Genomic DNA, 14203 nt, shown 5'->3' on the forward strand with positions numbered 1-14203 from the left:
AAAAAAAAAAAAAAAGAAAGAAAGAAAAATAAAATAAAATAAAAAGCAGAAGAGTTAGGTCACAAGAACAGGCTAATTAATTAATTAAAAACCCCAAAACACTAGTACTTGAAAAAAAAATGTTTAAAAAAGATTGCTTGAAAGTAGAGCAAGTTGTTTAGGAGCTCATGCCTAAAATCCAAATAGCAGCAGGTAACTCAACCAAGAAGTTGCTATTTAAAATCTAAATACAGGCTACCAAAGCCCTCCCACTTTTATTTATATGCAAGCATTTCCAGCTGTTGAACTCCAGAATATGCCCATTCCACAAGGCTCTAGCACTCCTTTACAAGCAAGACCTTTGTAAGACTAAGTTTTCTCCAGTCATAAGTATGAGCATAATTTTACAATACTTAACAAATTACCCATAAATTCTAAGTTTTTAATTAATGGAAATAATATGTGAAAAACAAACTTAGATGAAATCTTTTTGGAAAAGGCTCACAGCAGACAGGAAATTTCATCTTCAAATGTTAATTTCATCACAGTATTTCAGTAACTTACATCATCGATTGAATCCTGACTATCACCCACCCCAACTATCTTTGAGATTTAGTTTATCAGCAAGAAAGGGAATATTTGGGGAGAAAGCAATTGTACTTTCCCACATTAGGTGACTGATTAAGCTCTCTTCTCTAAAGGTTGATTGGCTTCCTGGTGCCAGTAAAATGATTGATGAGTGCTTCCAATACAGCTCTAGGCTGCACGCCCCCTTTGCCCCTCCCCCATGGCACTGCAGCTCTTTCCTGCTGAGCTCCCTTTTCACAGTCCTGCAGCATGTGGTTTCCCTTCTGTTTTTCAATTTTCCTTAATGAATCAATGTTCTCAAATGCAAGGCACTTGATCTTCAGAAGTTGGCACTCTTCTCAAGGCTCAAGAAGTTTTACAATTAAAAATCCCTTTACACGCAAAGAGGGAAAGCTCTGAAATTAACTATGGACTTGGCTTAGTAAATAAAGCTGTACTCACAAAAGAGAAAGTGTGACAGAAACAGGTTACAAATGGGAAGAAAAGTGATCCTGTTTTAAAAGAAATATTGAATTTCTCTCAAATTACACAACAAATCACCCTAACATTAGCATTCTAATCGTAAACAGAAAGGTGACTTACACAGGAATTTACATATAAGTGTCAGGACACTGCACTTTTTAGAAACCAGGCCTACTAATATAAAAACAGACAACTTGTATGTAAGAATGATTAGATAGTATCTGAAATCCAACCCTCTGAAACTCTGGGATGTGAAGACTTGGTTTACACAGAGCTCCGTAATCCCAGCTTTCTATTCTACCCAATTCATTCCCACCAGAAAGCTGAAAAAAATCATTCCAGGGATTAATTCAGTTGCATTTTAGAGGGGTGCCCATAGAAACATACATATCTTTGAGTGGAGTAAGAATCTGAATCCAGGCAACCACGACTTGGATGTGCTTGAGTCTTCTCTGGAGTCTTTAATTTTCCTTCTCAAACGACATAGCTATCACAAATCTACGACCCACAGTGCCTTTTCTGCATTATATCTCTCTTTGTTAGGACACCACCAGCTCTATCCTACAAGCCTCAGGCAACCAGCTTTTATATTTGCATTTGGGAAGGGTCCCATCAACCTCTTGGCACTGGATCTCTCTTTTTACATAACCAGCTTTTATGTACCAGAAATCAAACAGGTAGTAAAGACAAAGGCCACACTTTCCTAAGCTACATCCTCAAATTCAGTCATGCAAACAGGCAGTTTGTTGGCCATTTCACCTTAATCTGGGATATCTAGTCTCTCAAACTTTAAGGAGAACCAAGTTTCTATTTAGGAGGGCCCATCAAATTTTAGATTTAGCTATAAAACACTAGTTAAAAACACATAGCTGCCGCAAATTTTCTCAATTTCCTTCTCTTCTATTTTGTAGACTGTTTCTAACTACCAGCAAGGACTGCTAACAGCAAAAGATTGAGATGTTTCTTTCATTCATTCAACACTTATGAAACAGCAATTCCATTTATGTTGTACAAGAACATCAGGAACTCAAAACCTCTTCTTTCCTAAGTGCCCAACCCTCTTATTAACAACAACTGTTTATTTTGTGGCAAAATTATCATCAATCACTTAGTAAATCCATGATGCAAAGAAGAAATAGCTGCTTGCAACTCAAGAGTGGATTTTGTGACTTTCATCTGTAAGAGCTAAATTCTGAATTTCTCATTAAATATAAGTAGCCTGCATTCTCGGGTATCAGTTTTGGGGTAAACATATGCTTGCCACTTCACAGATCTTGTCCCTAATCCTAGAACACCATCAGATAATTTCAGAGATATTAAAATATATAAGGGGATGTTTAATCTAAAAATAAATTATTAGTACTGTTACTGTGAAATAGAGTGGTTTAAACCTCTATGAGCTTCAGAGTTATTCTTTCTTTTCTTTTTCTTTTTTTAAACAATCACTGTGTATATGGGCAAGCGTGCAAAAGTTAGCGGACAACCTGCAAGAGCAGCTAACAGGGTTCTCAGTTTTGGGAGGCAAGAGCCCCAGGTCTCAGTTTCTAAAAACTAAAACATGGATAACAGAGGTCACTCATGGTTCACAGGATTGTAAGGATAAAGTATATGGAAGAGGCTTAAAATAGTATCTAAACACTACAAGTTAGCTATTATTAAAGGAGATACTGAATTCAGAGAACAAAGTTACACTGGCAGGATCTTTATTGAGTCACACTCCAATCCAGTGGTTCTCAACTTGTAGGTCAAAGTCCTGTCACGGGGGTGGGGGGAGGGGGGGTCACCTACTACCGTCAGAAAACATAGATATTTATACATTACAATTATAAAGATAGCAAAATTACAACTATGAAGTAGCAACAAAAATAATATTATGGTTGGAGGTCACCACATCATGAGGAACTGTATTAAAGGGTTGCAGCATTGGGGAGGTTAAGAACCACTGCTCCAGACCCTGCTCTTTGCCTCACACACCATTTAACTAAAATCCTTCCTCCCTAGCTGGCACTAGCTGCACTTCCAAAAAACAAAGCCCTCTAAATGGATGTCAGTAGGGGGTTCCCCCAGGTGGTTTATTATCCTGTTGAAAAGGCGTCTTTGGTGAAAGGACTGAAAGGATAAGTCAGATTTAAAGGGTACAGTATCAACATGGAGGAAAAAAGGATTGGCTTCAACAATTGGGTTAAAATCACTTGACTCAACTAAAGAACTCGTTTAAATACTTCATCTGAAATATAAAATCCAGGCATCAAAATCAAGAAATAATAAGCTTATAATTTCCTTATAACCAAAACTGCAAATTCCATAGAACACATTTGTAACAAACACGAACTCTCAAACACCAAGATAATTATAGAACTCTTTAGTACAGAACCCCAAATACTTTAATGACTTTTCCTTATCCATTCAAACCAAGTTCTGATGCAGTAATTCCCAACTGTTATTCACGCCATTATGTGACATTTCTTCATTTCATTTCATTCTTCATTATGTGACATTTCTAACAAATGCTGGAGAATGAGTTCTAGCTAGCAACTACCTACCCAAAGGTGTACCTCCATAACCCTTAACATAGCAACTGACTTACATAGTAACTGACTTTACACTAAAATGGGACTCACACTAAAGAAGGGTATTCTCAGGCCATGGAAGGATATGCTTTTTCTATGCACACTTCATTACCATCTCAGTGAAAACCAGGCCGAAAGCAAACCAATCTACAAAATGGCATTGCCAAATCACAAATTTAGCAACAGTAAAGACACACTTGCCTGAGGAAAGTGAAAAAGCCAACCTCTTCATTTTATATTTTTATTTTATTTTTAAATATGTGTATGTGTTTGTGTTAGGGTGCAGGTGCCCATGGTCAGTATAAATTCAAGCCCCTGAAGCTGGAGTTACTGACACTTAAGAGCAGCCCAACTTGAATGAGAAACTGAACTCTGGTCCTCTGGAAGAACAGCAATTGCTTTTAACTGCTGAGCCACCTCACTAGCCCATTGAATTGTTAGTTTTAATTGTCAACTCAATTGAATCACCTGGGAAGAAAGACTCAGTAAGGTATTATCTAGATCAAGCTGGCCTAAAGACAGACCCTCAAGCAAGCATGTTATTCTTCTTTTCTTTTCTTTTCTTTTCTTTTCTTTTCTTTTCTTTTCTTTTCTTTTCTTTTTTTTTTTTGGTTTTTCCAGACAGGGTTTCTCTGTGTAGCCCTGGCTGTCCTGTCACTCACTCTGTAGACCAGGTTGGCCTCGAACTCAGAAATCTGCCTGCCTCTGCCTCCCGAGTGCTGGGATTAAAGGCTTGTGCCACCATGTCCGCTATGTTATTCTTCTTTAATGTACTTTGTATCTTTTCTGAGTATTTAGCATTTTGTAGCAATGAATCTTATTGTTTTTGATACTAAATTTGGTTCCATAACTTTAAGTATATACTTCTTGCAGAGAAATGGTGCTTGTTGGAAAACCGCTGCCTAACACAGCAAACAACTGGCTTTATGAAGCAGTTACAAAGGGTCATCAGAACTCAATGAAAGCAGACTATGACACATTTCATTTAGCTGCAAATATAAAAAACAATATAATATGCACTCTTTTCCAGTAAAAGATAGAACCATTATGGAAAGAAGAAAAAAATCTAAGTCAGGCGTGAGGGTGGCACTTGCCTGTACCTCTCAGTACCTGAAAAACCTATAGAAAGAAAAAGTGTTTGAAGGCACACACTAGATTCTACATTTGGCAGCAATACTATCTCAGAAAAATTGGAAGAGAAGGGAGATGATAGGGGAAGACAGAAGGAGAGGAAATCTAAAGAGGAGAGAGAGGACAAAGAGGAAAAAAGGAGAAAAAACAAAATAGTCAAGTACTAGTAAGAATGGTAAAGTCACCCTCTTCTTGTTTTGTTCTGTTTTTGTTGTTTTTTTGAGACAGGGTTTCTCTGTATAGCCCTGGCTGTCCTGGAACTCACTCTGTAGACCAGGCCAGTCTTGAACTCAGAAATCCGCCTGCCTCTGCCTACTGAGTGCTGGGATTAAAGGCGTGCTCCACCACGCCCGGCGTCACCCTCTTCTTATGCATTAAATATTTTCATTTACATCAGGGGCCTCTCATATTTTGGTTCCTAAGCTTTAAGAACTCTTTCTACACTCTGAAAATTTCCTGAAGAACCCAAAGAGCTGGTACTATATGGGTTTATGTATTGATATTTACCACACTGGAAAATAAACTTGAAAACTGTATTATTTTCTTAAAAGTAATTAGTAACATGTTATATACTAACAAGGCCATTTGTAATAATATATAAAATTGTAAGGATGACACCATTCTCCAAATCTCGTCAAAATCTGCCTTAACAGCTAGATTCTCCCACTCCCCATTCAGTGTATTTATGTAGACTATAAGTGTAGGCTGAAAATCTGGCCTCACTGATTTATAACTAGAAAAAGAATGTTTGCTTTTAAAAAAAAAAAAAAAAGGATATTTCTCTTTTATGTCAATACCAAAATTCAGTAATTGCTGGTTTCTTAAAAGTTAGTTCAAGATAGGGCTTAAAACCTTATTGTTGGGGCTGGTGAGATGGCTCAGCAGATGGCCAGGGCTACACAGAGAAACCCTGTCTCGAAAAATCAAAAATAAAAAAAAAAATAAAAAAAAAAAAACTTATCGTTGATCTGGGAATGTAGTTCAGTTGTAGTGTGTTGCAAGCACAAGGCCCTGGTTTCAATATTCAGAACTGCAAAAACTAAAAACATTATCAGTAAAATATGTGCACTTGGTTACACTAAATTTCCTGTTGAATGACCTTTGATCCACACAGAACTCACTTCTTCCTGCTTCAACCTCCATTGCAGGCACCATGCCCAACCAGGCAGTTATTTCCAAATAGCACGCCTATACATGTTTTAGTAAATAATGTATTACTGAGTTACACAGATCCTCTAAATGATAGGCACCCTTTATTAGTCAATACCAAAAATCATATTTTTAATATCACTACCTATCTCACCATAAAGTTTTTAGCACTAAGAAGCTGTGAAGCTCATAGCAGCAGGTCCAAGATTTTAAAAATCTCATTATGCCTGGCAGTGGTTGTGAACGCCTTTACTCCCAGCACTTGGGAGACAGAGGCAGATGGATCCCTGAGTTCAAGGCCAGCTGGTCTATAGCAAAAGTTCCAGGACAGTCAAAACTACATAGAGGAACCCTGTCTCTAGAAGAAGAAAAAAAAAAAATTAAAAATCCCATTACTTGCAAGCTCAACCTGTAATTACTGGCAACAAATACTGTTTTTTTTTGTTTTTTTTTTTTTTTTTTTTTTCGAGACAGGGTTTTTCTGTATAGCCCTGGGTGTCCTGGAATTCACTCTGGAGACCAGGCTGGCCTCGAACTCAGAAATCCACCTGCCTCTGCCTCCCAAATTCTGGGATTAAAGGCGTGCACCACCACGCCCGGCCTGCTGTTTTCTTTGATGTGGCACTTTCCCTAAGAAACAACAGGACCACAGTAATTTTTTCAAATAAAAAAGACGGCTCATGAAAAAAATTCAACTAATTCAGCTCACAACATACACACAAAGCATTTTACCTCAAAACAACCTTCCTATTACACAGAAATGGTTTCACTTCTGTGAAACTTCATTACACAAAACATCAAAAACATATACCTCAAAGCTTGAGATTTAACTAATCGTTTTTACTATTTCTCCAAGGAAATTCTCAAGTGAATATATAACATTGATATTATACATATAGATAGGCAGACAGATCAACTTTGATCTGGAAAATATCATTTGAAAGGGTCTCAGGGACACACACACACACACACCACCCGAGGTCTATGGAATACATTTTGAAAACCACTGGTTTAGATACAAACTACATTTTAAAGACTTAACATGTTGGAAAAGATTAAGTGTAAAACAATTTAGTAATAAATGATCAAGAAGTGATGAATGAAGCCGGGCTTGGTGGCGCACGCCTTTAATCCCAGCACTCGGGAGGCAGAGGCAGGCGGATTTCTGAGTTTGAGGCCAGCCTGGTCTAGAAATTGAGTTCCAGGATAGCCAGGGCTATACAGAGAAACCCTGCCTGGGGGGGTGGGGGGGGGAAGTGATGAATGGAAATGCAAAGAGTACTGCCTCATTACTTTGTAACTACATTATTTAGTATACATTAAAGTCTCACAGTTGGGGCTGGTGAGATGGCTCAGCGGGTAAGAGCACCCAACTGCTCTTCCAAAGGTGCAGAGTTCACAATCCCAGCAACCACATGGTAGTTCACAACCATCCTTAACAAGATCCAACTCCCTCTTCTGGAGTGTCTGAAGACAGCTATAGTGTACTTACATATAATAAATAAATCTTTAAAAAAAAAAAAAAAAGCCTCACAGTGGTGTTCAGACTTTTCTTCTCATAATAAGAATCTAATCCAGTAGACTATACATTATCAAAAATGGTCAAACAATCTTTCAATTCTTCCTAGATGATATACTTCAAAGCTGAAATGAACACATGAATTAAAGATGCTTTTAAGTGAAAACTAGTAAAGCTAGTTCTCCACACTGAGTCAATCTCTTCTTTATTTTGAAAAAGATGTTAATGAACTCTTTCATAAATCTTTATCTGATTATGTCTTGAGGTAAAATAGACAAAATATCAAGGGAAATTCAACTATCTCTTTATCCAATTAATCTTTTAGAGGAAAATAAAAAATACAGAAATCTTAGCTACAACAAAGAATTGGAGAAACAGAATAAACTAGACCTCTAAAATGCTTTTAAAGAAATCTAAAATTCTACAGTTCTATCAAATAATAGAAGTTGAAATTAAGAAGTCAATGAATTCTACATGAGGAAAGGTATCCTCAAATACGCTTAATAGTTTCCAATGAAAAGAATAGTCTAAGCAACTGTAAGACACATTCATTACTTACAACACTACAACCACAGACCTAAGGTGCTGTAGCTACTATTTTAACAGTTACTTTAAATTACCATTACCAATTAAAAAAAAAAAAAAATCTCACTTTGACAGCAAGAAGTCAGTCACTATTGTGGCACAAACCACCCACCCTCAGAGTGTTTCTCCAAATCAGATGCAGGGATCTGTTTCTCAGAATATATTACATGCTGCTGTCCAGGGAAATATTACATCTGCCAGACGACTTACCAACAGTGTCCATAGAATTGACGCCTATTTAAAAGCAAAAATCAGTCTAGAAAACAGAAAAATACACTACTACTGCCATCTGTGGTTTATGGTTGAATAGCTTTTCTGCTGTAAACAAATTTAATGGTTCAGAGCTTACAACTAGAATGCAAAGATATTTTAAGATAATTTTCAAAGTTAATTCTTATTATAACAAAGTTATGGATAGCATCTACTTGTAAGAAATTTAAGAATTTATAATTTCTTAATCTGGGATTATATAATGCTACAGGAAAAGCCACAAACTACCTTGAATAAAAAATGTTTCCATTGCACAAAGGCTAACTTGAAAAAAAATTTTTTTAACTTGTCATTTTTTTTAAGGCAATTTGGGAATTTTCTCTTAGACATAATTGTAAAGCCAGTTTGCTTCCAACATGTTAAAAATCTGAAGTACAATTATTCCCATATTTTAAGAACAAAAACTGAAAACTGCAAATGATGCTCAAGTGGGCTATTTTCCCACTTACTTTCTCTCAATTTGCTTTCTCAAATGACAACCACGGTAGCATGGGGATCAAACGATTCTGTGCGGCTGGGGGTGGGGAAAAAAGCAATTCAGCTCCCCAGCAGCCAGCTGAGGAAATCCTGGTCCCTCCCCAGCTAAATCACTGTTAATTAGAATTGCTGGGGACACTAGAAAAGTCTTATTAAAATAATTTAAATAACTGTAACCCACAGAAACCAGTCTGTTTTCTTCAGAAACTGTTCTAGAAAAATGTTATTTAACAGGTCATAAGAACAGAAAAAATTCTCAAGAAATATTTCATTCCAATAAATTATGCCTACTTGTTTCTAAACAATGGATATAACCACGTTACCGGTTTGGGTGTTGGTTTTTTGCCTTCTAATTTTCTTTGAGTTGCAATCAAAGCCTCTAAACTATGATGTAAACACTGAGAAACAGAAAGGCTGGGGTTGATTTCTGGAATATTGTACAGCAACATTACACCCAGAGATGTTTCTAAAATGTACAATTAAGATGAATTCAAAACTTCAGCTACAAAAACCTTTATATCCAAACAAAATTTCCTGGCTCAATACCAAGCCTCCTTGACAACTTAATAATTCTGACATCTCTGAATCTCACTTATCAAACAGAGACATCCATAAATGTTCAAGGAATTACCTGAACCAGGAAAACATTTAATACGGAAAAAAATTTTTTTTCATTTTTAAGTTGACCTCAAGAATACAAAATTTGAAAACAAACACTTTCCTTCACATTTTCTCTGGAGAAATTAACACTACTCATAGGAAGCTATCTGTTTATCTGTAGAAAGAACTTTCTCTAATTCTGACTGTTTTCCACAAAATAAGATTTTACATACAAATAAGTCATTTTCTTCTATTTAAAAAGCTTTTTTTTTAAATCCAACTGTACTAAAATTATGTGTTTTAACCTAAAATATATTTTCTACCTTTGCCCCCAAACCCCAGGGGGAAATCATGAAATACTGATATAAGTTTCAGCAATGTTTTGAAAATCTGCCAGCATTTTTTCATTAGCTTCCTTTCTCACACCTTTTTGTGTACTTGCACTAGCATAAAACTTTCTGCTACAAAATACAGAACCAGATTAGTAACTCACTAGGCTCAGACTCTGCGAGGAGGAAGAAGAGGAGGAAGAGGAGGAGGAGGAGGAAGAGGAAGAGGAGGAGGAAGAGGAGGAGGAGGAGGAGGAGGAGGAGGAGGAGGCAGCAGCGGGGGCGGCCTCGGTGCAGCACACTTAGCACTTGGTGAATGGTACATCCGAGAGAGAAAATTCGGCCATTTAACACCTCAGATCTCTCAAGGAAACCAGAAAAATTCTCTCAGTTGATTCAGAATTAAGTTCTCAAGTCCCAGAACTAAGAAGTTAAATTTGTGATGGAAAGTACTTGTTAATTTAAGAAATAAACATTTTTTGGTAAACTCATGTGGAGAGAAGCGCACAGTATTTAGTGAATGCATTTCCTGCAAAGTACAATAAAGTGAAATATGCCTTTAATTCTTTATAACGGCTTATAGCCTTCTTTTGCTTTAAATATTTAAAAATCTGTTCTCTCACCCTCTGGAAATAAAATGAACAAATGCTCCCTCAAATCATTCATCTTCCTTTGAAATCCCAAAAGGGAGCAATCACTATTGCAACTAAATGAGTTTGTTTGTTATGAAAACCACAAGCAACAGCCGAAAATAGCAGAGTCAGCACAAGGAATTCCTGGAAGGGTGATGGTGCATCAAAAGGCTAGCAAGTCTGTTCTGATGGAATCATAAAAACATCTGGAGGACTGTAAATTCAGCATCAATGGACTTTACTTCTTCACAACACAGACCAAAGACCCTCTCTCTAGATAACGACTTCACGAAAAAATGGAAATGTCACCAGGATGGAAAGTTAAAGAAGTACTTTTCTCCGCAGAAATCAAACAATTTCATTTATCTTTGGAGAAAAATATTCATTAGGAAAGAAGAAAGAAAAAGAGTCCACTATTACAAAGGCAATTTTTATCTCATGAGCACTTCTTGGGTACTAATTAACTAACATAAGCTGTAAAGCACTACCATGCTTATTTTTGTACTGAAAAACAAGCTATGGTTCAAAATTTTCCTATTTTCTTTTGAACCAATTAAGCTGCCAAAAGTTCCCATTGTTTTTTCGGTAAAAAGAATAAGTTTGTACCACTAACTTGGACTGAGGTGAAATATTAAGAGATATTTCTTAGCCTTAACGAACTGATTGCTCCTTAAGATTCTTTTCAGTGTTTCTGACCAGTTAAGGAAAGGATGAGTATTAACAAATAATCTGATTAAGAGCTAAAACTGCCACTCAGTTCTTTAAAATGTTCCAATGAATAATTAATAGCAAATGCATTGTTCTCTGGCTTTCCTTACAATAATATTCTCATGTAGAATTGAAAGTGATGGCTGCAATAAAATCTGTCATCTGATAGTAAGCACAGGTGGGAACAGGAATTATTAGCAAACAGGACGGCATTTCCAAAATACATTAACAGGGATACCCGACAGACCTGGAGGCGGAATTTGAAAACCTGCGTGGCAAACCTTACATCAAGAATTACAACATTTACAAATACCAAACCAAATCTGTGCCTAAGTTTAAAACGCCAAAACCATCACCTTTGCTCTTCTACACTCTGTCTCTTTCTACCCTAACTATATCCCTTTCTTTCCCTTTGTGACGTGGGATTTTATTGATCCCAAACATGCTCACATTCAGATCAGTCCGGACCGGATGCCCGGCCAACTAGATCCACACATCATACACATCTTTAGAACTCACAAGCTTTGAAAATATCACCATTTGATCACTATCATATCATATTAACCAGGCTCTCTTCTACTCAGACTTTCCTTTTAACTAGCTTAAAAGAAACTAAAGATGTACTGAATTAACAATGAATGTTTAATGAATTTATACGGTTATTAAGAACCAAATCCAACTCAAGATTTCTCTTCTGTGCGTCCCCACTCATTCACCAGAATCTCGGTGACCTAATTTTCAGGTTGCTTTCCCCACACCTGCCAGGTCACTGTCCTGATTGAGAAACTTCTTGCCAAAGCAATTAATTTTTAGTGCCTCCTAACTGTCCCCAGTGTTTGCATTCAATCTGAAATCTGTTACTTGTTAGACACTGTTCGGGTCCTAGATCTTCCAGAGAATTGCGCGTTTATGGCGCAGAGAGGGGAGGAGGCAGGGATCTCTGAGAGCCTGCCCTTTATTCGGAAATGAGGAGATGTGAAAGGTGGAAGGCAGGGCAAATAAATAAATAAATCGGGTTTGCCGCGGGAGCGTTGGCCTGCCGCAACGAGCACCCTTTGTAATGCAGGCCTCCCGGGGCTATCGCCTGCGCTAATTGCTCCAGGGCGCTTTCCAAGTTCAAAAGTTCACCTTTTACGACCTCACAAAAGCTCCTTACACTTTACCAATAAAAACATTCCGCCGCAAACACCGAGGAGGGGGGGGTGGATATCAAACAGAAACAAATAAAACATTGAGCAAGGGAGGGAGCGAGAGCCAACCCCGAGGAACCTGAGGACTGGGCTGGGAACTGGGAACTGGGAACAAGGGGACGCAAGCAGCCGAGCCAGGTGAGGAATTCTCAGCACCCCGGAAGAGCTAGGCTGGGCGGCGCGGGAAGCGTCCCGCAAACGCCGGGAAAAGGCAGGTGTCCCGGAGCCCCAGGATCCCGCTGGAGACCTGAGCCAGCAGAAAGTCGTCGCCTAGAAGAAGGAGCCTGGGTAAAGGAAGGCCACGGGATAGGAGTGAGCACCGAGGTCCGAGAGGGACCATTACGGGTCTGCCCAGAGGCGGAGGCTCACGGGCTGGGAGGAAGCACGGGACTGTGGAGGAGGAAAACGCTCCAGGATAGGTGCAGGGTGCAAAGGTGTGGAGGCTGCGAGCTCCCTGGTGAAGGAAGAGGGTGCTCCGTGCACCAGGGCCTCCTGGGGGAGGAGAAAGGGTTGGCGCAGAGGGGACGGGGGGAGGGGAGGGTCCGAGCGGAGGGGACCCGGGACCCTGCCTGGAGAGTGCGAGCCCAGGGTGGAGTCCACACTGAGGAGCTTTGCCCCGCATCCCGGAGCTAGAGTCAGCTTAGAGAAAGAGGGGGTCGCGGGCGTTGGCACCGCCCGGGCTCAGAGGGCCCCTTACCCACCGTTGCGCGGCGGCGGAGGGAGCGCGGCGGGCGGCTCCAGGAACCCCGCCGAGCCCCCGCCGCCTCCCCCTCCGCTAGGTGGCCGTTCGTCCCGCTCCATGCGGCGGTGCTCAGGGCCCTCTCTGGCTTCGCTGCTCCGCCATGACTTGCGCCTTCGTAGTCGTCGTCCTGGTCTTCCACGGGGGGAGGGGGCTGTCAGGGGCCGGCAGGCTCTCGGCCGCCGCACTCTCTGGGCCCCTGAGCCGCCCGGCTCCGCGCCCCTCCGCGCCGCGCCCCCTCAGCACTGGCCAGCTCCCTCCTCTGACGTCACGCGCCGCTGCCACGCACATGCCCGTGAGGAATTCTGGGAAGTGTAGTCCTCCCAACGACTCTGACCACACGGGACTCTACCAAATGAAGGGGTGACGGAAAAAAAACAGGAAGACCTAAGTAGGGAGAACCCAAACCTATCACTATTACAAACTCTAATAAAATTTCTGATGTATTAGTATAATAGACGGCTATGTCAGATTTTTCTCTCTATTTTAACTTATTCGTGATCATAGTGCTCTATGATTCCAACTGTTTCCCCACACTAATAATGAGCCTTTCCAAGGAGGCGGATCCACCGGGAACCCGGTGAGCACGTGCAACCAAGCCCAGCCCTGTGGGGGAAGGCCCCAGGGGGCGGGGTGTGTAGGTACTCATGAGGGCTTTCCTCCCGGGCTGAGCGACAAATTGGACCAGAGATTAAAGGACCCGAGTTTAACCCGAGGTGACTGCGTTCGTATGCAAATAGAATCTATACAACTCTGCTTTCCGGAGAAGTGTTTAAAGCCCCTTTACCTCCGGGTGGGCGGGAAAGATTAAAGTTTCTCTTCCTCCTCTTTCATTTCCCGCACCCTGCCCATAGAACAGATGGACAAACTAAGATCACTTCCATTGATGCCACCAAAGAAAACTTGAGACTCCGAGTGTCTTAAAGAGCTCTGTTTTAAGATTGTCCCGTTCCCGGAGTGTTCCCCTTCCCACTTATGTTCAGTTTACCTGTCTGAAAAAAAATGAGAGTTGTAATAAAGACCGGATCCAGTGATAAGAGGCCAACTCTCACATACACGCTATCGCCTCAGTTTACCGAAGTTCCCACCAAATAAAATCCTGAATTTTCTCCCCTTCCTCCTCCAGGGCCCACCTCCCGCTGCCACCAGGTGGCGCGCGGCCACGGGGCTCTCAGGATCAGGCGGTTTTCAGCGATGCCCCCCATGCCCTCCCTGCGCGTGCTCTCTCTCTCTCTCTCTCTCTCTCTCTCTCTCTCTCTCTCTCTCTCTCTCTCT

The 14203-nt window shown here is 40.3% G+C and overlaps 1 protein-coding gene across 2 annotated transcripts in view; it reads right to left on the reverse strand.

Moving 5' to 3' along the window:
• The window catches only part of Nr6a1 (nuclear receptor subfamily 6 group A member 1), a 183235-nt gene extending 170001 nt beyond the window's left edge, over window positions 1-13234 (reverse strand). The window contains exon 1 of one of the 2 annotated variants that reach the window (XM_021193272.2): window positions 12891-13234. In XM_021193272.2, coding sequence (XP_021048931.1) covers window positions 12891-12990 — 100 coding nt within the window. In that variant the 5' untranslated portion in view covers window positions 12991-13234. The remainder of the gene's footprint in view (window positions 1-12890) is intronic. The other variant, XM_021193273.2, reaches the window with a different exon arrangement.
• Between the last annotated feature and the right edge of the window lie 969 nt (window positions 13235-14203).

This window comes from Mus pahari, chromosome 3 (genome assembly GCF_900095145.1).
Source record: "Mus pahari chromosome 3, PAHARI_EIJ_v1.1, whole genome shotgun sequence".
In the NCBI taxonomy this organism is placed as follows: domain Eukaryota; kingdom Metazoa; phylum Chordata; class Mammalia; order Rodentia; family Muridae; genus Mus; species Mus pahari.